General features: G+C 38.6%; 1 protein-coding gene across 1 annotated transcript in view; it reads right to left on the reverse strand.

The window, feature by feature from the left end:
• Positions 1-15662: 15662 nt before the first annotated feature.
• The window catches only part of LOC115224755, a 31797-nt gene continuing 21486 nt past the window's right edge, over positions 15663-25973 (reverse strand). The window contains exons 11-16 of the mRNA XM_029795650.2: positions 25656-25673; positions 24786-24818; positions 22973-23107; positions 19801-19932; positions 17850-18167; positions 15663-16767 (exon numbers count right to left, since the gene is read on the reverse strand). Coding sequence (XP_029651510.1) covers positions 16709-16767; positions 17850-18167; positions 19801-19932; positions 22973-23107; positions 24786-24818; positions 25656-25673 — 695 coding nt within the window. The 3' untranslated portion in view covers positions 15663-16708. The remainder of the gene's footprint in view (positions 16768-17849; positions 18168-19800; positions 19933-22972; positions 23108-24785; positions 24819-25655; positions 25674-25973) is intronic.

A 25973-nucleotide genomic window follows, 5' to 3' on the forward strand; every position in this document is an offset into this window, starting at 1 on the left:
TTTTTGCCTTAGGGGAAAATTACAAATTGGGGTTTGTAAAATGGGAGCGGTTTTTATATTCGTATCTTGGAAAATAAGGGGTATGGGAACAAAAAAATCCAAACAAAAATTAGAAATAATCCCAAATAAATGGGGTGGGGTGAAGGGTACACGGGTCAAAGATAACTCTGACCCCTTACCTATAATAGGAAGGTGCCTAGAAACATGGGCAGGAAATTGCCAGAGGGTGTGGTCAGGGGTGGATTAGATAGTTCACTGTTGATTGATTTTTGTTACTTATTTACCAGTAATGTAATGGGGCCCATTTCTTTATTGGAATCTTTATCAGGTTTTTATTTCTTATTTAAAGAAATCATCATTGATGTCATCAAAATATATATTTTTAAAAAATTTTTTACCTTTATAATTGTGCCTGGTATGGGAGCGTGTAAGTAATGGGTATGTTACCTAGCTTAGTACCCTGCAACCATTTTCACTTGTGGTACTCTTATATTCTTTTCAAACTTTAATGGCACACCTGAACTAAAATTGTAACTAGAAGTCATCATCATCATCATCTCGTTTAACATCCGCTTTCCATGCTAGCATGGGTTGGTCGATTTGACTGAGGACTGGCGAACCAGATGACTACACCAGGCTCCAATCTTGATCTGGCAGAGTTTCTACAGCTGGATGCCCTTCCTAACGCCAACCATAGTGAAAAAATTAGATTCAGGTTACACTGTGGTACACTTGGCATTGTCTGGTAGCATTCGTGTGCCAACTAGTTTCCAAGCAGACTGGGACGTTCCGAGTTATGTGCCTTGTTTTTCAGGGACAATTGGTAAGGATTGGGTTTGTATTTCATTGCTGCTCCACCACTGGATTGTGCAGTATGAATAGACCCCATCTTGTCAGCCAGGTGAACTGGGTTCAATCCATGTGCCTTGCTCTGGACCCACTGACACTGGATGATGTGAGGTTTGATCTCGTTATGTTGTAACTTTTTACCTCAATACTAATAATAATAATGACTCGGAAGTTTGGTACAAAATCAGCAAATTTTGATGGGAAGGGTGTTCAATTATTTCCCTAATATTTAACTGGTACTTTATTTTATCCTCCTCAACGGGATCTATACCAAAGTTCGCCTTGGCAAGATTTGATCTTGGAATGTACAGAACAAATACCATCAGACATTATTCATCATCATCATCATTTAACGTCCGTTCTCCATGCTAGCACGGGTTGGACGGTTCGACCGGGGATCTGGGAAGCCAGAAGGCTGCACCAGGCTCCAGTCTTATCTGGCAATGTTTCTACAGCTGGATGCCCTTCCTAACGCCAACCACTCCGTGAGTGTAGTGGGTGCTTTTTACGTGCTAGGCGCAAGACCTGAAATTTTGGCAGAGACTGGTCTGTGCCTTCAAACTCAGTACATTTATCTTCATTATCACAGGTTCTGGTTTCAGAACCACACTGATTAATGAGTCGTCCCCGTGCTCTTTGTAAATGGAACAAATGCTAGATTCGCAGACATCAGACTTAGAGCAGCAAAGTTCCACTGTGAATTTTTTTTTGGATCATCTAACCTTTTTTCCTGTAGAGAATTCACTCGTCTTCATCGTTCATTAGGATCAGACGCCTATCGTTGTGAAATAAATGCTAGATTCACAGACATAGGCGCAGGAGTGGCTGTGTGGTAAGTAGCTTGTTTACCAACCACATGGTTCCGGGTTCAGTCCCACTGCGTGGCACCTTGGGCAAGTGTCTTCTACTATAGCCCCGGGCCGACCAAAGCCTTGTGAGTGGATTTGGTAGGCGGAGACTGTCGTATATATGTGTGTGTCTGTGTTTGTCCCCCTAGCATTGCTTGACAACTGATGCTGGTGTGTTTATGTCTCCGTTACTTAGCGGTTCGGCAAAAGAGACCGATAAAATAAGTACTAGGCTTACAAAAGAATAAGTCCCGGGGTCGATTTGCTCGTTTAAAGGCGGTGCTCCAGCATGGCCGCAGTCAAATGACTGAAACAAGTAAAAGAGAGAGAGAGAGAGAGTATCAGAATTATAGCACCAAAGTTCTCTTGTAGAGCATTCACTCACCTACATCGTTAGGATCAGATGCCTATCGTTATCAAACAAATGGTCGATTCATTGATACCAATCCTGTGGCTCACAGAAGCGATGCTTCCGTCATCACGTTTCTTGAATCATTTTTACTTTTTCCTGAAGACAGTACATTTGTTATCAAACGCCTTCGTATTTTTTTCTCTTCACTGGTTCTGTGTTGACGAGCACAGGTGTGTAAATCCATATTCAAAATAACCCCAAAAAGCACAGCCTTGCAGCACCGTCATGTAAACCCAAGTGACGGTCAGGGCATTTTGGGTGGTCACTGGGGCATGCTTTTGTGATACAAGCTGAATCTTTGGCCGATTGCTGACCTGTGTCATCACAGATTGACCATTGATGAATGAGGGTGCATGTACTTGACTCGTACTTTATTTTATCGACCCTGAGAGGATGAGAGGTAAAGTCAGCTTTGCTTGGATTTGAACTCGGAATAAAAAGATTCATAGAAAAAATGCTAAGTACTTTGATTCTACCAGTTCACCACCTTGATGATGATGATGATAGTACACATGCATAATACTCTTAGAAAGGAAAACTAATTGTGGCCATGAGGGGGCACTTAACCATGTTTCTGTTGATATTTAGTCCTAGGTAAGGCTTTACACAACAGATCCAAGTGATCTGGGGTGTTTCAGGCTCAGTGTACCTAGGGCTACATTAGTCAGTGTTCAAGTGGGAAGGGTGTAATTTTGCGGGGGAAAGATTTGGCTGTTGTCTTTAGCAGGTTTGAACAACCACTCTGAGGCTCTGTTGTTAGCTTATGGTAGTGATGATGATGATGATGTTATTAGGTCAAGTATGAAATTTGTAGAAAAGAAAAAAGTTAGCCAATGTTTTATAAATACAAAGAATAGTTTTCTTCATCAAAGTATGCAGCACCCATATTGTCAATACACTTGGCATTTCAGTGGTAGCTTGTCCAGCCCGGAACTGTAAAAGCCTGGCATCTAGAGTCAATAAACTCTTGGAAGCCTGTTTTACAGCATTGTTGGGATTAAATTTTTTTTCTATCAAAAAGTTATCCGAATTCTGGAAGAAGTGGTAGTCAGTGGTGGGCAAGATCAGCTGAGTATGGTGGATGATGGAGAACTTCCGATTCCAACTCCTGTAGTTTCACCAATGTCATTTTTGCAATGTGTGATCTGGTGTTGTCTTGCTATAAAATAGTGGGTCTGTTGACTAATCTAGGCTGGTTTTTGTAAGTTTCTGCATCATTTGGTCCAGTTGGCAACAGTATAGTTGAGCCAGGTTTAATGAAATCATAATGGATCACACCTGTGCCAGACCACCAAACACACACCATCAGCTTCTTTTGATGAATTTTGCTTTTTGGACTGTTTTGGTGGCTTGTTTTTGTCCAACCATTGTGCTGAACGTTTACGGTTGTTGTATTGGATCCATTTCTCATCACGTGTTACAATTCGATTCAAAAATGATTCATTTTTGTGACGAGAAAGTTGCATATCGCAGGCTTCCAAATGTTGCTGTTTCTGATTTTCATTGCATTCATGTGGAACCCACTTATCCAACTTTTTCAATTTACCGATTTGAACTAGGTGAGTCAATATTGTTTGCTTGCTAACACCAAACAACAGCGATAATTCACAGGCACTTTGAGATGGATCTGACTCGACGGTGGCTTTTAGTTCATCATTATCCACTTTTGTTTCTGATCAACCGCGGTTCTCATTTGTGAGGTCAAAGTTACCAGAACGAAATTTTGCAAACCAATTGATATTGTCTGCTGCATAATAATAACATTAGAATGAAATACTCCATTAATATTCTGAGCTGTCTGTGATCCTGTTTTCCAAGGAAGAGCTCATATTTCAAAACTGTACTGCTTTCCAACTTATCCATCTCTAAACAAAAATAGCAGAAAACGATTTATAAATATTTTACAAAGCACAAAATGAGTTAGTGTCAGCTTTCTAACAAAAAAAGATTGTTAAAATATAATAATGGCACAAAATGAGCAGCTGTCAAAGTTTACCATATACCTTACTACAAATTTCATACATGATCACTTAATATTTAACACCAACAGACCTATGATCAGAGATGTTTGCTGGTTATGACCAACCTGTTACCTTTTTTAAGGTTTTATGGAGGGCATTGTCTATTTTTCCTTTCTCTTTAAATCAGGATATTGCTTGAGGGGAGATTTGGCTGCTTTTTCTAACAGATTATTGGGCTTGAAATTACAGTTACAGTAGGGCTGCCAACACTTAGCATTAATTGATGTATCTGATTATTGTGTTGTATGGATCCAAGGTGGTGCCCCAGCATGGCCTCACTTCAGTGATTGAAATGGGTAAAAGATAAAAAAACATTTTATTGAGCATGTGAACAGTTTTAAGAGGATAGGGTTTACTTTTGAGAAAGATTTGACTGATGTGTCTAGCAGGCTGAATGACCATGTAAGGGTTGCCTCTGTTGGAATTGTGGTGGTGGATGTTTGGTTGGGTGTGGCATTTTTAATCCTCGCAACGAAAGATGCTTTCTTTCTGGAGATTGCAATACAATCATAATCTGAGATTTAACGGGTAATAAATGAATGAGGGCTCCACCTACATAGGTTTGGGTGAGAGTTTAACAGTTGGACACACTCAAGTGTCAGGGTAGGTGTATGTATGCAGGTATATATGGATCCAATGACAAATCAACTGTGGATGACATCAGGTAGCCTAAACGGTGAAAGTGCTTTGATCAGCATACTACTAAACCTACCCAAAGTCCAAATAATTATATATATGTGTCACGTGACCAACCAGACCATCAGATGTTACACATCGCTGGTCACAATGCATTCGCATTGTTTTAGCCTTCGAATAACGCTACCCCATTGGCTAAGCGAGCAGGCCAACAGAAGAAAGAGTACAGCAGGGATCACCACCCCCTGCTGGAGCATCATGGAGCTTTTTAGGTGTTTTCGCTCAATAAACACTCACAACGCCCGGCCTTGGAATCGAAACCGCGAGTCTGCTGCCCTAACCACTGGGCCATTGCGCCTCCACATATATATATATGTGTGTGTGTGTGTGTGTATATATATAAATAAACATACACAGGGTATGTCAATTTTTTTGTGGTTATTTGTATGAATTTAGGAAAAGAGAGATAGCTCTTGGAAGAAAAGCTGTCTTTGAAAACAAATTGGTAGAAATAATCTTGAGAATCCCTTTATCTCACCTATTCACTGAGTTCTCTTTTAGTATCAATGGTTGCTTCAGTAAGGGGTTGGAAGCATTGACATGTCCGAATCAGATGATCCTTATCAATTTAGGACATAACACTGGTTATTGCAGACTCGGGAGATTATATAGGGGTGCTGACTGACCCCTCGAATATACCCCATATGTAATAATAGTACAGTGGAGTGAGGGCTGGGGAGCTAGAAGGCAATGTGCCTCGGAGGACATGATCATAGAGATGGCACGCATCCACGGTTGGGTTATCCTAGCCTTGTGACACAGTGCAGAGTTTTTGTTGGAAGACGTATAGTCTTCTGTTGTGTAACCCCTCGATCCAGGGCCTTGCAACATGACACACCTCTTGTTGCTCATGGCTCCCGAAACCATCACAGTTGCTGGGAACTTAGCTGAAAAGTAAGGTTAAAAAATTAATTTAGGATTAGAACTCTTGGAAGAGGTGTCCTCAAAAAAACTGATGCACTCTGTGTGTATGGAATTTACTTGTGGCTGACTATATATATATATATAAAATAAATGCACCCTTCTAAAGCCTAGCCAGGCTCATGGGCCCAGTTTCTGTGGTGTATGTGTTTCGCAGCATTACTCATTTTTGCCAGCTGAGTGGACTGGAGCAACGTGAAATGAAGTGTTTTGCTCAAGAACACAACACATCTCCCGGTCAGGGAATCGAAACCACAATCTTACGATCATGATGCTGACACCCTAACCACTCGCCTCCACACACACACATGTGTATGGAATTTACTTGTGGCTGACTATATATATATATATAAAATAAATGCACCCTTCTAAAGCCTAGCCAGGCTCATGGGCCCAGTTTCTGTGGTGTATGTGTTTCGCAGCATTACTCATTTTTGCCAGCTGAGTGGACTGGAGCAACGTGAAATGAAGTGTTTTGCTCAAGAACACAACGCGTCGCCCGGTCAGGGAATCGAAACCACAATCTTACGATCATGATGCTGACACCCTAACCACTCGCCTCCACACACACACATATATATATACACACACATGTGTATGGAATTTACTTGGGGCTGACTAAGGCACCTTACAATCAAAAGTTCTGGAGCTTCTTGTGTGTGGATTTGTTTTGAGTGGGTTCAGTGTTGCACAGTATATACACGACAGGCTTCTTTCAGTTTCCATCTACCAAATCCACTCAGAAGGCTTTGGTTGGCCCGAGGCTATAGTAGAAGACACTTGCCCAAGATGCTATGCAGTGGGACTGAACCCGGAACCATGTGGTTTGTAAGCAAGCTACTTACCACAGCCTCTCTTATATGGTTTATTGCTTTTAAACCGTGGTATAAAACTGGTACTTATTCTATCCTCTCTCTCTTACCCATTTCCATGGGAAGAAACGCACTGCTGACTTCAGGGTTTGAACTCTTGACCTGAGCATTGAGCATCTGTTTCTACAGTCTGTTGTTTCAGCCATGTCATCTGTCATTATATATATACATGTTTGTATGTGTGTAGATATGTATATATCATCATTGTTTTAACATCCACTTTTCTATGTTTGCATGGGTTAGATGTAGGTCTATTGAGACAGGTTTCTCTGTAGCTGGATACCTTTCCTGTTGCCAAGGAAACTGATATTGCCCCATGACCAGGCATGTTTCTACTAAATATTGGAAATGAACGACACTGTTTGTATGACAATGACACTCATTTACATGGACACACGTACACCAAATCCACACACAAGGCTTTGGTCAGCTTGGACCTATTGTAGAAGACACTTGCCCAAGGTAGCGCACAGTAGGATTGAACCTGGAACCACATGGTTGGAAACCAAACTTCTCACACAGCCATGCCTGTGCCTATAGATAAACACACACACACACACGCATGTATTTATATATAAAAGCATGTGTATGTATATATATAAATCTGAGACCCCCTTTGGTCACAAGACTGACCATGGGATTGCATCCAGAAAGCCACCCTCCCAGGCACAAGTCCGGGCAAGGTTGTTTTTATGAAAGACCAGTCGCCCATGCATACCGGCCTTCCCTCTCCACACCACTGATGTTATCCAAGGGAAAGGCAAAGGCCAATACGGCTTGGCACCTGTGACATCGCAACTCGTTTCTACACCTGAGTGAACTGGAGCAACGTGAAAATGAAGTGTCTTGCTCCAGAACACAACACGCAGCCTGGTCCGGGATTCGAGCTCACAGTCGTCAGCTCGACATTCTAACCATTGAACCATGCGCCTTTTATATATATATATATAAAAGCATATATATGTTTGTTTGCATTTGCAAGCTATCACTAATGTTGTTTTCTCATGTGTCTACAAATTATCCATTTATTTTTTATCTAACACATGTAAAAGAAGAGATCTCTGGTCTGAAAAACATGTAAGGATGTGTATGTATATATATAAATCTGAGACCCCCTTTGGTCACAAGACTGACCATGGGATTGCATCCAGAAAGCCACCCTCCCAGGCACAAGTCCGGGCAAGGTTGTTTTTATGGAAAGGCATCCACCTATAAAAACAGCATTTTAATATATTCACCTAACCCTTGCAGCTTGGTATAAAAAAATAAACTGGTGTAAAGACCATGCTTATATATGTATTTATATGTACATTGATATATATATTGGGTTGACGGATAAATTTGTTTTGTTTTTTCCATTTATTTTAATTCTATCAAGTGAAGGTGATGGTACCATAAGTCATCCCATCTGCTGGGCTAATTTCCTATTGGAATGGCCTGGATCCTTGCAGATGAGCTTCAAGCAGACCTCATTGGACTGAACAGGTTGGCTGGAACACAGAGAGTTTGTGAAATTAACTTTCCCCTTCAAGAGTGAAATGAAAACCATTTCTGTGCAGTTCTCCCCCCCACCCATAACTATTTTCTCCATACACAACACAAATGTCTCGGATGGCTTTTGGTAGTTTTGGAACCTTGATTAAGAGCAAGAAGCAGGGGTCAAAAATGCTAACATTTTTTTTCTTGTTTTTTTTCCTAAATACTTCATCGTCATATGTCTGGAAAGAGGGAAAATTTATTCAAATTTCAAAAACAAACAAAAGTTGTTGGAAGAGTACAGCTACACAAAGAACCTCACGAAACACCACAATAAAAATATTTTCTGTGTTAATTCAAATATCATTGGAAAGAAACAAAGAAATTTATCTGGAAACCCAATATATATATATATATATATATATATGGTTTCTCTTTCTATATATATATATATATATATATAAAGAGTTTTTATGATTGTGAGGAAAAGAATATATTAATTACAGAAATTCGAACTTAGTCTAATTTTCACATTATATTTGCAATTTTTGCAATATTGAAATAAACTAGTACTTTCATGTGTTACACAATCTTCAGGTTTATGTAGTGACAATCATGTTCCACAATTGACAATAGTTATCAATTGTGGAATACAAATGTCACTACATAAACCTGAAGATTGTGTAACACATGAAAGTACTAGTTTATTTCAATATTGCAAATAATAAAAAGTTGGAATTTCATTGATTAATATATATATATATAATGTGAAAGCAGATGACCAAGTAGTCAGAGTCTTGGATGCATGATCACTAGATCATGGGGTTGATTCCCAGACTGGACAGTGGGTTGTGTTCTTGAGCAATACCCTTCATTTTACATTGCTCCAGTGGACTCTGCTGTGAACGGGTAATACTGCAAGGGGATGACCGTTCTGGTCAGGGGAAATGTTGGCCTGATCACCTAGCCAACAGAGTGTCATCACCCAAAAGCTAAACCGATGCAAAGCGCATTGTGACCAGCGATATATAACAACATCCAATAGTCTGGTCAATAAAAGGATTATATATATAATCTATATACACACACACACACACATATATATAGAGACATGCACACATTGCTACCCAGAATGACTGCAATTTTTTTTTATGCCATCACCTAGCACAGCAACCTTGAACCTAGTAATGAAACACAAAACCACAAGTATTTTCGTTTCTCTAATATTTTATACAAAAACAGTGTTTATTCTTCTCTTAATTTTTATCACAACATTCTGGTATTATATATACACCCACTGTAGAGTTCAGAGTGAATAAATTAAAATTTTGTTTTCTAGAAATTCTCGTCTCTGTTTTTTGTATTATTATTATTATTATTATTATTAACCCATGGCCTTTACCAGGGATGTAGCCGGCCCTCTTATGCATACCTTTCCTTCTTTGGACACAAAACTCTGCTTGCGAAAACCTGTTAAGGCAAGTGAAATCAAAATTGAATTCGAAATCGAACCAAATTCGACGACTGGCACCCGTGCCAGTGGAGCGCTAACAGCTCCATCTGAGCGGGATCACTGCCAGAGTAGCTGTCTGGCTTCTGTGCCGGTGGCATGTAAAAGGCACCATTTGAGCGTGATCGTTACCAGCGTCGCCTTACTGGCACGTGAACAAAACATTTGAGTGAGGTCATTGCCAGTGGCACTGAACTGACTCCTGTGCAGGTGGCACATAAAAAACACCATTTCGAGCGTGGCCGTTGCCAGTATCGCCAGATGGGCATGTAAAAGCACCCACTACACTCTCGGAGTGGTTGATATTAAGAAGGGCATCCAGGTGTAGAAACTCTGCCAGATCAAATTGGAGCCTGGTACAGTCATCTGGTCTGCCAGTCCTCAGTCAAATCATCCAACCCATGCCAGCATGGAAAGCGGACGTTAAATGATGAATGATGGTGATTATTAAGCGGCGGAGCTGGCAGAATACTTAGCAGCATTTCGTCTGTCCTTACATTCTGAGTTCAAATTCCACCAAGGTTGACTTTGGCTTTCATCCTTTCAGGATCGATAATAAAATAAGTACCAGTTATGCACTGGCGTCAGTGTAATTGACTTAGCCTGTAGCATGAACTTGCTTGTCTTGTACCAAAATTTGAAACCATTATTATTAAGGCAGGATTTTGTCCGCCTTGATGTTCTGAGTTCAAATTTTGCTGAGGCCAATTTTGCCTTTCATCCTTTCGGGGTCGATAAAATAAGTACCAGTTATGCACTGGCGTCAGTGTAATTGACTTAGCCTGTAGCATGAACTTGCTTGTCTTGTACCAAAATTTGAAACCATTATTATTAAGGCAGGATTTTGTCCGTCTTGATGTTCTGAGTTCAAATTTTGCTGAGGCCAATTTTGCCTTTCATCCTTTCGGGGTCGATAAAATAAATACCAGTTGAGTACTGGGGTTGATATAATTGACTAGTCCCCTCCTTCAAAATTTCAGGCGTTGTGCCTAGAGTAGAAAGGATTATTGTTATTATTAAGTGAGCTGGCAAGTCATTAGTACGCTGAGCGAAATGCTTAGTGGTTGCCAAGAGATGATGGAGAGAGAAACATATATTTTGGGTTACTCTTTACTCTCTTTTACTTGTTTCAGTAATTTGACTGCGGCCATGCTGGAGCACCACCTTTAGTCGAGCAACTCGACCCCGGAACTTATTCTTTTGTAAGCCCAGTACTTATTCTATCGGTCTCCTTCGCCGAACCGCCAAGTAACGGGGACATAAACACACCAGCATCGGTTGTCAAGCAATGCTAGGGGGACAAACACAGACACACACACACGCACACACACACATATATACATATATACGACGGGCTTCTTTCAGTTTCCGTTTACCAAATCCACTCACAAGGCTTTGGTCAGCCCGAGGCTATAGTAGAAGATATTTGCCCAAGGTGCCACGCAGTGGGACTGAACCCGGAACCATGTGGTTGGTAGACAAGCTACTTACCACACAGCCACTCCTGTTGTCCGGAAAGTTTGTGCCAATTTTAAAGGAAAGAAAAAGGTCAATAAATACTTGCCATTACATTTTTAATCAACCAAATATGAACCATTTTGTTGCACACTGCATCTCCATCTTTCCTTTAACTTGAAAATACCCTCTTCCCAGAATTGAGGGTGTAGCTGTAGTACAGTAGCGGTAGCTGTAGTGTTACAGTGTTGGTTGCAGTACTCCAGTGTTGTGGTAGTGTTCTTAGTTTTAGTGGTGTTGTTAGTAGTAGTATTGCTGCAGTATTGGTTATAGTATAATGGTGATTTTATTAGTTGTAGTGGTGTTGTTAATAGAAGTATTGCTGCAGTATTGGTTATTGTATAGTGGTGGTGTTGGTAGTAATAGTGTTGCAGTATTGGCCATAGTTTAAAAGGAGGTGTTGTCAGTTGTAGTAGTTGGTAATAGCAGTGCAGTAGCGGTAACTGTAGTGTTGCAGTGTTTGCTGTAGTACTGCAGTATTAGTTGTAGTGTAGTGGTGGTGCTTGTTGTTATAATAGTGTTGTGCTGTGGTGTTCGTTATAGTGTCGTGGTGGTGTTGGTGATAATAGTGCAGTTGTGGTAGCTGTAGTGTTGCAGCATTGGTTGTAGTATTGCTGTGTTGGTTGTAGTGGTGTTGTTAATAGAAGTATTGGTTATTGTATAGTGGTGGTGCTGTTAGTTGTAGTAGTGTAGTGGTGTTGGTAGTAATAGTGTTGCAGTATTGACCATAGTTTAAAAGGAGGTGTTGTCAGTTGTAGTAGTTGGTAATAGCAGTGCAGTAGCGGTAACTGTAGTGTTGCAGTGTTTGCTGTAGTACTGCAGTATTAGTTGTAGTATTGGGTGGTGCTTGTTGTTATAATAGTGTTGTGGTGGTGTTGGTGATAATAGTGCAGTTGTAGCTGTAGTGTTGCAGCATTGGTTGTAGTGTTTTGGTGGTGCTTATTGTTATAATAGTGTTTTGGTGTTGGCTGTGGTGCAGTGGTGTTTGTAGTCGTAGTAGAGTTGTGGCAGTAGTTGTCTGTAAATGTGGTGACTGAAATTTCTGGTAAAAGTTCAAGAAAAAAAGAAACAATTTTTAATAGAAAATAATTTTTATGTCTTTAATATTTCACACGCAAAAGTATAAAATGTGATGTTGAGATGTTGATTCATTTCCCAAACACAAATAAGGATTACACTGATGAAAAGTAATGTTGTGATGTTGATGCCTTTCTCAAACAAACGATGATGACTTCAGTGAAAACATTAACCTTTCAGCATCTCATACAAGGAAATATACAATGCAATGTTGTGATATTGATGCCTTCCCCCAAAACAAACGATGACTGTTTAATAACATCTAATGCGATGCTTAATAACATTTAATGTGATGTTGTGATCTTGATGACTTTCTTAAAGAATATATGTAACTTATATAGTAGCTATATAAATAGGGAAAATTTAGTTATTTTTCTGTAGATTGAAAAAAAAAAAAAACAGACTTAACTGATTTTCGGACCTTATTCAACTCTCATCAGAGATATCTACATCAATTTGTCCAATCTCAGAACTTTGGATAATTATCATTTAGTGCCTCCATCTCATTTCAGAGATTCATCAGAAATGATATTTTTACAGAAAATATATACCTTTTATATATATGTTAGTTCTGGATTTTTTTTCAAATCTGTATGGTACATCACTTCAAAAATTTTATACATACATACACACACACATGCACATGTATATATATATATATATATATATATATATATATTTATTATTATTTTTTTGCTAAAAACAATGTAATTTTCTTTTTTCCCCCTCCTTGCATTTAAAAAAAAATTTTTTTCTTTACAATTCTTGAAAAGTCACATTATGACGAAAACCGGTTTGAATTAATATATATATATATATATTATCAATTTTTCAAAAACTTTTTCCATACACCCATTTTCATTAAAATTTTCTTTCAATTTAGCATTCTGCCTTTTTACAATTTTTCCTCGCTTATCATTTCTCCATGTGCAGTCAACACAATCCCACCATTTATTGATCTATATATATATATCTATATATATATATATATAATTAAGACACAAACCTCTATTTAGTTATTCCATCAATAGTGAAAAGATATTATCTATAATAACCACATAGAAATTAATTAAATATCTTATAATTATTATTCTAAAAATCTCAAAACAAATCAAATGTTTGATTTTTAGAATAATAATTATAAGATATTTAATTAATTTCTATGTGGTTATTATAGATAATATCTTTTCACTATTGATGGAATAACTAAATAGCGGTTTGTCTCTTAATTATATATATATATTGTGAATTTTGATTTAGTGTGCTATATATATATATAATATAATATGATATAATATAATATAATATAATATATATATATATATTAAGGAAAAGGAGACAGTCAGAATTTTGGATAATTCCTTAATATAAGGTAGAAGAAATTTTTTGTGCATTATACTGTGAAGAATTTGACTGAATGATTGAAAACGCCAACAAAGAATTATCCAAAATTTTGACTGCCTCCTTCCGTCTTCTTAATATACAATATCTGTACACCACTTCAAACACTATATACATGTGTGTGTGTGTGTGTGTGTGTGTGTGTATGCATATATATATGTATGTATGTGTGAATATGTATGCCTGCATATAAGTGTGTATGCATGTGTGTATTCATACATGTTTGTCCTTGTTTCATTGACAGGAAGAGGATCAAGGAGATTGTATCATTGTATGGTACCTACTGACAGCTAGATAGACTGTGCCATTATGTGGTACCTATAAATAGCTATGTAGATTGTACCACTCTGCTGTTTCTACCTAAATCTAGGGGTGGGGACTAATTCAGTTTAGTACTTATTGATAGCTAGATGGACTGTGCTTAATTAAAATTAGGGGAATGTTGATTAATTAGTAAGAAATGGGTTATGGCTATTTAGCAATATGTGAATTGTGATTAACTAATGGAAAGTGGATCGTGATTAATTGGTCAATTAATGATAAGGGAACTGTGATTAGGCAGGCCTTGATAGAGTGTAGCAAAATTGAGAGAAAAATCAAAATAAAGGGTCAGGACAGAAACATATGAAATGAGATCCTGAAGGAATTCCTCAGGGGTGAGGAAGGTGTACCTGAGGTTTATTGACCAGTTCTGAAAATCCTGCAGTATACATAGGCACAGGTATGGCTGTGTGGTTAAGAAGCTTGCTCCCAGTCTGTGTGTTCTCGGGTTCAATTTCACTACACAGCATGTTGCATGAGGAGTCCTTTTTTAATATAGCTTTGGACTGATCAAAGCCTTGTGAGTGGATTTGTTGTGAAATAAATTCTCCCCACCCCTCAAAAAAATGTGGTATGTGTCAGTATGCATGTGTGCAATTGTACCGCCGCCCCGACTATCCTCCGTGCCGGTGGTATGTAAAAGCACCATCCGTTCGTGTCCGTTGCCAGCCTCGCCTGGCCCCCGTGCCAGTGGCACGTAAAAGCACCATCCGTTCGTGGCCGTTTGCCAGCTACATCTGGCTCCTGTGCCGGTGGCACGTAAAAGCACCATCCGTTCGTGGCCGTTTGCCAGCTCCGTCTGGCTCCTGTGCGGGTGGCACGTAAAAAGCACCCACTACACTCGCGGAGCGGTTGGCGTTAGGAAGGGCATCCAGCCGTAGAAACACTGCCAGATCAGACTGGGCCTGATGCAGCCTTCTGGCTTCCCAGACCCCAGTTGAACCGTCCAACCCATGCTAGCACGGAAAACGGACGCTAAATGATGATGATGATGATGATGATGATGATGATGATATTAAATTCTGATATAATCGTAATCTACACACACTGAAAAATATTGGTCAAAATTTTCGTATAAAAATACCGATTATTTTGAAAGTTATGAGGAAACAAATCTAACTCATGTGAATTTTCTGAAACTCCTTTCCTTACTCCCCAACAATGTTTTTTCACAAATGAGTAAAAGATAAAAATAACGGTAAAATGTATTTCACTAGTAATTCTTCATTGGTTTATAACTGTCCGTTCTTTTAACATGATTGCATTCCATCTTGTAGCTTGACTTTATGCGTTCCATTATCCATATTTGAGCTTCAGTCGTGTTGCATGTCCTGCCAGCAGTCATCCAACATGCACACCATATGCATACTTACACATAAACATTATAGGAATATAGGATACAATGATATCAAACAAATGTAAAAACATGCTATCTTAAAGGTAGTGTGTATACACACACACTCACACGCACACACACACACACACATATATATTTATATACACACATACTCACACACACATATAATATATGCTCAATGTTTTTAACATTTGGGCATTATGAAAAGACATTTCTAGGGAGGCTATCCCCACATCAAATAAGTATACAAGCAAAAGAAATGTTATGTATATGACATTGATAATACTTACATTATTAATGTTACTTTAAGTCCAATATATATATATGTATATATTTATACACAAATTCTCTTTTTTTATGTGTACATAAAAATGTACAATAGAATAGAAATATAAGTGGGCAAATAACTGGTATGAAGTTAAATTATGATATTCATGTATTAAAACGAAGTTTGAGTTGTTACGTGAGTATATATGATGAGAAGGAATGAAGTAAGAAAGTGTGCAAATAGTTCCTTACACCTGTTTCAAGACTAGATGTACAGATGGTGCATTTCCTTGAAAAAGGACAGTAGCCAGCTATAGAGTGGTGATGTCTTTCATCATCAGAGAGAGAATTAAATAGGACCTTAATAGAAAGCTTTGGTCAACAACTAGTATAAGATACAGAGGAAAGTTTAACCCTTTTCTGTTCAGATTATTCTGTCAAATGTGATGTTTGTTTATTTATATTGTTTTGAAATAATCATGCATTGTCTTGTAGTTTAGAGATTTTGCTGGTGCGGTTGTTTAGTATTAGAATGACATTGTAGGACTGAGGTGAGAGGCCAGATCTGACCAGTTTCAACATAAAACAAGTTAAATATTTTGGCCGGACATGGCCAGTTTGAATGCTGAAGAGTTAAAGGAAGAGAGGCAGAGAAAACAAGGTCATAATAACTGACTATCATGGCAAGATCTATAAATTTCTAGAATTAGCGGAAGATAGAAAGGGACAGCTAGTACCAGTATGGCCTTAGCGTAAAAAGGTTGTGTAGTGGACCAGACTGAAAGGGCTGAAGACAGATACTTTTCTCTATGGCCAAGCCCTGATTAACTTTTTCAAGTTTTACTTGAAAAGGGAAGGGATTGTGGAAAAGGGATCAGTGCATTGATTTGTCTGGGGTCCTACATTAGTAGCAACATGGGCACTTTCAGTCTTCTTGCTCTATTAGAGCTTTTGCGTAAAATTATATTGATGTGTCCAACTGATCAAAAATTCTATTTATTTATTTATGCAACTGAGGATTGCCCTGCATTTAAATTGGTGTAATGATTGCATTGTTCAATTAAATAGAGCCGCTTCAAATGGTTGCACTGCATCACCTCTTGATATCCCGTTGCTTATTTTGAATTTATATATATTCATACTGGTTATGCGGTTAGTGCTGTTGTTACACGTATTCCCTGTTTCTCGTCTTGTTCATTGGCTGAGTATAATGCACAAACTGAGCTGTAAAGGAGAAATGAAATCTTAGTCAGACACAGAAAGGGTAATAGTGTGATGGTGGTGGTGGTGGTGGTGGTAGCCTTTGAGTTTTTTCCTCCCAAAGATTTTTAACCCAATATTTTACATGCTATTTTCTATAGTTTTATCTGCTTCAAGTTCCACTGTTAAAAACTATATATATATATATACAGGCGAATGAGTGGCTGTGTGGTAAGTAGCTTGCTTACCAACCACATAGTTCCGGGTTCAGCTCTTCTGCTATAGCCTTGGGCTGACCAAAGCCTTGTGAGTGGATTTGATAGACAGAAACTAGAAGAAGCCCGTCGAAAATATGTATATATATATATATGTGTGTGTGTATGTTTGTGTGTCTGTGTTTGTCCCCCCAACATCGCTTGACAACTGATGCTGGTGTGTTTATGTCCCCATAGCTTAGCGGTTCAGCAAAAGAGACCAATAGAATAAGTACTAGTCGATATGCTCGACTAAAGACAGTGTTCCAGCATGGCCACAGTCAAATGACTAAAACAAGTAAAAGAGTAAATATATATATATATATATATATATATATATATATACACACACACATGAAGGCTGTTAATAAGCACAGAATGTGTAGATGAAGGGCGTAAAGTAAAAACAAATCATCATCATCATCATCATCATCGTTTAGCATCTGCTTTCCATGCTAGCATGGGTTGGACGGTTCAACTGGGGTCTGGGAAGCCAGAAGGCTGCACCAGGCCCAGTCTGATCTGGCAGTGTTTCTACAGCTGGATGCCCTTCCTAACGCCAACCACTCCGTGAGTGTAGTGGGTGCTTTTTACGTGCCAGACGAGGCTGGCAAACGGCCACGATCGGACGGTGCTTTTTACGTGCCACCAGCACGGGGGCCAGGCGAGGCTGGCAACGGCCACGATCGGATGGTGCTTTTTACGTGCCACAATGTGCAGCGAAAAAGAAAAAAAAAAGAAACAAAACAAAAAAGAACAAATAGGGTGTGAGGGTGGGGAAGGTGGGGAGAGAAGTGAAAAAGAAAAAAAAGAAGCCAATGATTAACTAATTTGTTGGTGCTGATCACTTACGGAGAACAATGCCTGTTTGTGTCACTTGGGGTTGTTGAATGCAATGAAAGGCTGGCGAATATTGGCTGGTTGAATGTAGGGATATAGCATCCTGATAGGAGGGTTCAAAGTCCCGTCTAAATGGCTCAACTCTCACTGGGTCAACTGCCGCTAGTTCAGCCCTTGTTGCTTCAGTCATGGTGGCTGCATCAAATCTGTTTGAGTTTGGCTCAGTAGCATCTGGTACTTTCAAAGCAGTCTCGCTACTAATAGAACAATCACGAATCGACGAAGAGCTTCCTAGGCCCAATTCTTCTCCGGATGCATTGCTTTCTTGACCTTCATTAACAGAAAGTGATTAGAAAGAGAAATTGTTAATTAACTAGGTTCAATACTGTTAATTTGATAGATCACAATCATGAATACAAGAGGTTGAAATGGGGTTCTTCTGAAGGGTCTCTTGAGAAAAGTTGCATAACCCTATTTACATTCAATGGATATTTGTCCTCATATTGTTTGTTGTTAAAACAATGTTTCGGCTGATATACCCTCCAGTCTTGGGGAAATTTCGAACCTGGGTTCTCATTCCTAAGGTATTTTTTCTATGTTATTATTATTATTATTATTATTATTATTATATTATTATTATCATTATTATTATTATTGAGTGACACTGGGGTAAAATATATGAAGCCCAGTATACCCATCATGACTACCTGTCTGATAAGGTTACACCAGGCACATGCATCACAACCATATGTGTGTGACATGGTGATCTCATAACAAGATAAACAGCGCATGACCTTGCGGGTGGGGCCCATTTAGAATTTTCTTCTGGTTGGGTAACCCATCACACTCAAAAGGTCCCTGACTAAGGGTTGTTTAAGGATGTTGAACGAAACACCCATGCTTCCAGAGGGGAATTATTCAAACCTCAAAGAATCCCTCTCGACACATGGCTCCCCCGCTACTTCTACTCGTGATCAGAGATGCACATATCGTCAGCCACTAAGGGACATGCTCAACTGGTTAAGTGCATTGAAAAGGAAGGAGACTACATAGAAGAGGGACGTACTTGTTTATCTCCTGCTTTTGTGTAAATATATTGGAAAACAAGAATGCTTATAATTTTTCACTCTCCATTCTATATTTATTATGTTTAATATGTATGAAAGTGTACAAAATTTTTTATTTTGTTTATAATTTATAATCTTTATAGTTTTTTTTAATAATTTTATTTTCATTCCTGTTGGATCCCACTTATCTGTCCACAACATCTTTTTTTTCAATTTGGCTGCAGTCATTTTCTCTACGTCCACCCCCAGGATGGAGCAATAGTTTAGCTGAACCTAAAGAACACATTCCGTCAGCAGTGCAGGAGATAATTCCTGAAATGCTTCAAAATGTGTTTCTCGATGTTAAGGATAGATTTGAAATTTACAGGGATACCAGCTGGAGCACATGTTGAACATTTTCAATAAAGTTTTGTCATAAATCTATTTGTTATAAATCTATTTGTTTTGATACCATAATTAATTAATAAACATAAAATTCTGTCAGTTTTTTAAAAATTTGCCAAATTTCATTGTCTGGAATACCTTGTATTATTTGATTTGATTTTAGAAATTTACATACTGGAGTGAGGTCTACTGGTTATTAATGATTCTTTCTATGAAGGGGTCAGTGATACAAGAAGTTTGCTGACCCCTGCTTTAACCCTTTTGATACCAACCTGCCTCAATTGTTCTTTATTCTACGATGCAAACTTTCCATTTTACTGTTGTCTAAATTTCTTCAAAATTTCATGTTAAATTATGTTCGAAACATCAGATTGATTACGGCAAAAGTTATTTTACTAAATTCTTTGTAATTTTAACAATTAATTGAAATAATTGCAGTGTATTTCAACAGAATTATGGTCACAAAAGGTTTAAAGAATAAGGAAAAATAAAGAACAATTATTTTTTCTTACGTGGAGGAGAACAGTGCCTAAATCCCATCATAGATTGTGTGGTTTGTTGATAGATGGGGGGAAGTATAGGGATTTCTACCCCTGGCGGCTGGATTAATCTGGTCAAAGTAGAAGGATCATAAGGGCTGCTGACTGAAATGAAACAAAGTAAAAATAGTTTAATTAAGTACCATATTTGCCCAGCTTCAAGGTGACATTTCAAGCTTGACCAATGTTCTGCTTCAGACCACGGAAAGCCTGAACAGTGTCTGACTCTCTAACGGTTCTGTTAGCCCTTAAACGAAGGGCAGCTCCAATTGATGTTTGAATAATTGTAGGTGGATATGGCCATTGTTAATTGATGCCTGAACACCTACTTCATCAAATCTGCCTAAGCATAAGTGGCCCTTATTGATGGGGGAAATTAAGTTGCAATGTGCAAGATTTATACAGGGACAACATAGAAGTTTTTTTCTGATTTTCCTTCATCATCAGATAAGTTAGATTACAATGATGATGATGTTCTAAATAGCACAGAAGAAAGTGGTGCTTCGGCTCACTCTAGATCAGGGCTTCTCAACCATTTCTTATCTATGAATCCCTTTGATTACTATTTTATTTTGGTGGACCCCCCCCCATAGCCTTTCACTGTTTAAAAACAAGTTTTATAGAAACTCCTTTCAAAATTCCTATTTTGTTTCTCAAACGTTAACTTGCATAGGTTGAATGCTGTAAAATATTAGAGAGCGAAACCGAGCTCTTCCTTGCAATACATAGTTATGACAGGATGGTCGTGGTTGGAACACCTTTGATCATAGGTTTGCTGGATCGAAGTTGACCTGGGACCAAACAAGGGAGGACACATGAAAGAACATAATCCTAGGTACATTATGTCTAAATAAAAGGTGACAGCAACAAACATGGCCACAACATCTGTTTTCCATGCTGGCATGGGTTGGACAGTTTGGCTGAGGACTGGCAAGCCTGGAGGCTGCACCAGGCCCTAATCTGATCTGGCAAGATTTCTACAGCTGGATGCTCCTCCTAACACCAACTACTCTGAGATACACATATCAAAAGCAAAATTTTTTTCAGGGGCCCTTAAAATACCATTGTGAATCCCCAATTTGCTATTTTATTGCTTAGACCCCCACCAAAATCTCATATGGACCCTCAGAGGCCATATGCACCCCAATTGAGAAACCATTACTTTACATGGAAAAAGGGGACTGATTTTTCTCCATTTGTTCCTTCATTTCACAACAACAATGCTGGAATCTCAAATGAATTTATGCTCAAGCTGGATGCAAAGAAAAGTGAATATTTTACAGCAGTTTTTGGTCATGAAATTATGAATCCTTTTCTGTGAGAGATGTGCAATGGTTTTAGTTAGTTAGTTAGTTAGTTAGTTAATTTGGCTCAAAAGCAAATAGCAAGGCCATGTAGGGGGACATGGAGTTAAGTACAGGGTGGTGTTCATGTAAAGAGTTCAGGCCACTTGAGGTCAAGGGAGGCTTTGAACAAAGCGGTCGTCGGCATCTTCACCATCTCGTCTGGCAGCTTGTTCCATCGACCCCAGTGCTTATCTGGTACTTATTTCATCAACCCCGAAAAGGATGAACGGCAAAGTTAACCTCAGCAGAATTTGAATTGAGAGGATGAAGACGGACAAAATGCTGCTGAGTATTGTTGCCCAATGTGCTCATGATTCTGCCAGCTTACTGCCTTGAAAATAATGATGATGATGAGGAGGAGGAGGAGGATGATGATGATGATGATGATGATGATGATGATGATGATGATGAGGAGGAGGAGGAGGAGGAGGAGGATGATGATGAGGTTGATGATGAGGATGATGATGAGGATGAGGATGAGGATGATGATGATGAGGTTGATGATGAGGATGATGATGAGGATGAGGATGAGGAGGATGATGAGGATGATGACGAGGATGACGAGGATGATGATGATGACGAGGATGAGGATGATGATGATGATGAGGTTGATGATGAGGATGAGGATGAGGATGATGATGATGATGAGGTTGATGATGAGGATGAGGATGAGGATGAGGAGGATGATGATGACGAGGATGATGAGGATGATGATGAGGATGAGGATGATGATGAGGAGGATGATGATGATGATGACGAGGATGATGATGAGGATGAGGATGATGATGATGATGAGTTGATGATGAGGATGAGATGATAATGAGGAGGATGATGATGATGATGACGAGGATGAGGATGATGATGATGATGATGATTTCTACTATAGGTACAAGGCCTGAAATTTGGTGGAGGGGGATAGTTGATTATATTGACCCCAGTACCCAACTGGTACTTCATTTATTGACCTTGAAAGGATAAAAGGTAAAGTCGACCTCAGTGGAATTTGAACTCAGAATGTAGTGGCAGAAGAAATACAGCTATTCATTTCGTGCAGTGGGCTAACGATTCGGCCAGCTTGCTGCCTTGATGATAATAATAATAATAATAATAATAATAATAATAATAATAATGATGATGATAATAATAATGATAATAATAATAATAATAATAATGATAATAGTAATACTAATAATAATAATAATAATAATCAATTCTTTTTTATTGGCCACAAGGGCTGACACGCATGATTACATAAAGGGACAAGACAGGATGAAAGGTTACAAAGGGTTTTGTCCATTTGTTAAAAAATCCGTGTAAAAAAAAACTTTATAACAATGATTATTAAAACAATGAAAAACTCCCAAAAGGGGGAGACGTTTCGAAAGGTTCCTGGTGGAAAAAACCCTACAAAGGCCAACGGGAGCCTGGTCTAAAAAGGGGGTGTAGAGAGTCCCCTTTTTTCTCCTTTTGTATTACCTTTTTGAAATCACAGGCGAAACCTGAGAACTGGTCCATTTATACAGCCCAGTCTCGCACAATTCACCCACCTTTCATAAAACTTGCTATCGGACAGCACTTTCCACTCTAACCTCATCTTCCTTTTCAAGTGAAACTTGAAAAAGTTGATGAGGCCTTGACCAAAGAGGAAAGTGTCTGTCTTTAGCCCTTTCAAACGAGTCCACCACACGACCTCTTTCGCCACAGCCACTAGGCACAAGAAAACGGCCTCGCCCTCCTTGTTAAAGGAGGTCGGCGGGGCAATCTTTAATAATAATAATAATAATAATAACAATACTTACTGAAATATGGTACAGAACTTTTGAGAGTGCTACCAGACTTTCCCATTTCCATGTATGTGTCGATCAAATTGCTTGAGCTGGGTTTTTTAGGAAGCGGCCTTTGTGTGTCATTGGGTGAGACTTTCCGCACTTGATCTGCTCAGAAGGAAGTGTATATATGTATATATATATAGATAGATATAGATATATATTTAAAATATACTATATAACATGCACACACACACATATACAGATATTTATATATATATATCATCATCATCATCATCATCATTTAGCGTCCGTTTTCCATGCTAGCATGGGTTGGACGGTTCAACTGGGGTCTGGGGAGCCCGAAGGCTGCACCAGGCCAGTCAGATCTGGCAGTGTTTCTACAGCTGGATGCCCTTCCTAACGCCAACCACTCCGAGAGTGTAGATATATATATATATATATATATATGAGTGTGTGTGTGTATATAAACATACGTATATAATATTAACTATATATATGTATATGTATGTATGTATGTATGTATATATATAATGTATATATAATATATATATATATATATATATATATACACATATATATGTATATATATTTTATATATACATATTATGGATATATATAATATATATATCATACATACATACATACTCTCTTTACTCTTTTATTTGTTTCAGTCATTTGACTGCGACCATGCTGGAGCACCGCCTTTTAGTCGAGCAAATCGACCCCGGGATTTATTCTTTGTAAGCCCAGTACTTATTCTATCGGTCTATTTTTGCCGAACCGCTAAGTGACGAGAAAATATGGAACGCTTCACGAATTTGCGTGTATATATTTTATATATATACAGAGTAACCTACCCAGTATTCATTCTTTACCGAGTGAAGAAACGGTATGGACGATTTGTTTTGGAGTCTCACAATACCATGTACGCCTATGAGGATTTACTTTCCCAATGAAACCCGGTTTTTTCCAAAACTTTTTCTCAAACCTGCTATAATGTGATACATGTCTTTGGTGTGGTAATTGTACGCGGCTGAAGAAGGCCTTTGATCTACCTGTTGTATCAATTATGCATTGATATAAGTTGTTCAATAAAGCCCGAAACATATGTACCTCAAAATCGTTTGCTTCCTGTTTTTCTTTTGATACATATATCCTATCACCTATACCACTTGCTGGCATATACAGGTGCTTACATTTATCAAGTATTCAACCTGAATTTATTATATATATATATATATATATATATATATATATATATATATATATATATGCTGGATACATGTGGTGTTCGTCTGGCATGTTGATTTTTTTTGTTCATTTTTATGTGTCTTGATATGCCTGCACTGATATATGTATGTATGTATGTATGTATGTATATATGGTTGATGCCTCCCATGCTGGGGGCACGTAAAAGGCACCATTCGTGTGTGGTCGATGCCAGTGCCACCCGACTGGCCCCTGTGCCAGTGACATGTAAAAGGCATCCACTACATTTTCAGAGTGGTTGACGTTAGGAGGAGCATCCAGCTGTAGAAACCTTGCCAGATCAGATTAGGGCCTGGTGCAGCCTTCAGGCTTGCCAGTCCTCAGCCAAACTGTCCAACCCATGCCAGCATGGAAAACAGATGTTGTGGCCACGTTTGTTGCTGTCACCTTTTATTTAGACATAATGTATCTAGGATTATGTTCTTTAATGTGTCCTTCCTTGTTCGTCCCAGGTTAGCTTTGATCCAGCAAACCTATGATCAAAGGTGTTCCAACCACGACCATCCTGTGATAACTATAAATGTAAAAATATCACAATGGAATCTTGACTCACCAATTGACTGGTAGTTGTTGTCATGTCTCTTTTCTGGAAAAAATATATAAATAAAAGAATGTTGACAGTTTCAAAAAATATTCAAACGTAGGTTAGATGGAACTGCAAATGTTAACATTGCATGTTTCCTAAGGGTTTTTTTTTTGTGTTGTTGGCTATGTGAAAGTGCATGTGTGTGTGTGCGTGCATTTGTGCTTCATGTCCCCCAATAACCAATGCTACGGTAGTGAGACCTAGTATTGAAACCTCATAATGCCAATACCTGGGTTCTGTCTATAATCCAGGTCAGGTGATACACTCTGATTATTGACCATTCAGTTTGCAGAAATATCAAGCCATACAAGTTTCTAGAAATTTCCTGTGTCTTTATAGTACAGGGTGTTCAAAAAGTCTCTCTGCAGTAAGTATTTAATGGTTTTCGGGCAATTCTTGTACACTTATCCTTTGCTTGTACCCCAGGTAAAAAGTCTGGCAGTGTTAAATCAGGAGATCTTGGTGGCCAAAGTCTTGTCTTTTATCCCAATAGGACTAAATCATCAAATGTATCCAGTGTTTTATTCAGGAATAGTGTATCTAAGACTACATCATCTAATGTATACTATCATTTATTCTGACATAGTGCATCTAAGACTACATCATCAAATGTTTCCTGAATTTTACTGAGGCATAGTGTATCAAGGACTACATCATTTAATGTGTCGTGTCTTTTACTCTGACACGGTGTATACACTACCTACAGTGTCCTTCATATTTTCAAGTCAGAAAAGTACTCTTTGATAGGAACCTGACTTGCTATTTCTAGCAGGTTAACTAACCATTTGTTGACTCCCTCTTTAGTTTGTCTTAATATGTGAAGAAGTTATTACTTACGTTTCTTGCGGCTTTGATCTGCAGAAGAAAGAAATGAAGAAACATGAAATTTGGCTTTTACCATTTACAGCAGTCATCTACACACCCTCCCACAACAAACCCTTGTACCTAAGACGCATCAGATGTGGTGTGCAAGAGAGACGACTGCACTGGTAAGGCCACATAGCAGGAATGGATGAGGATAGCTGTGTGAAAAAGTGCCACACTCTAGCGGTTGAGGGAACCTGTGGAACAGGTAGACCAAGGATGACCTGGGATGAGGTGGTGAAGCACGACCTTCAAACATTAGGCCTCACCAAGGCAATGACAAGTGACCAT

The sequence above is a fragment of the Octopus sinensis genome, linkage group LG26 (assembly GCF_006345805.1).
Source record: "Octopus sinensis linkage group LG26, ASM634580v1, whole genome shotgun sequence".
NCBI lineage: Eukaryota > Metazoa > Mollusca > Cephalopoda > Octopoda > Octopodidae > Octopus > Octopus sinensis.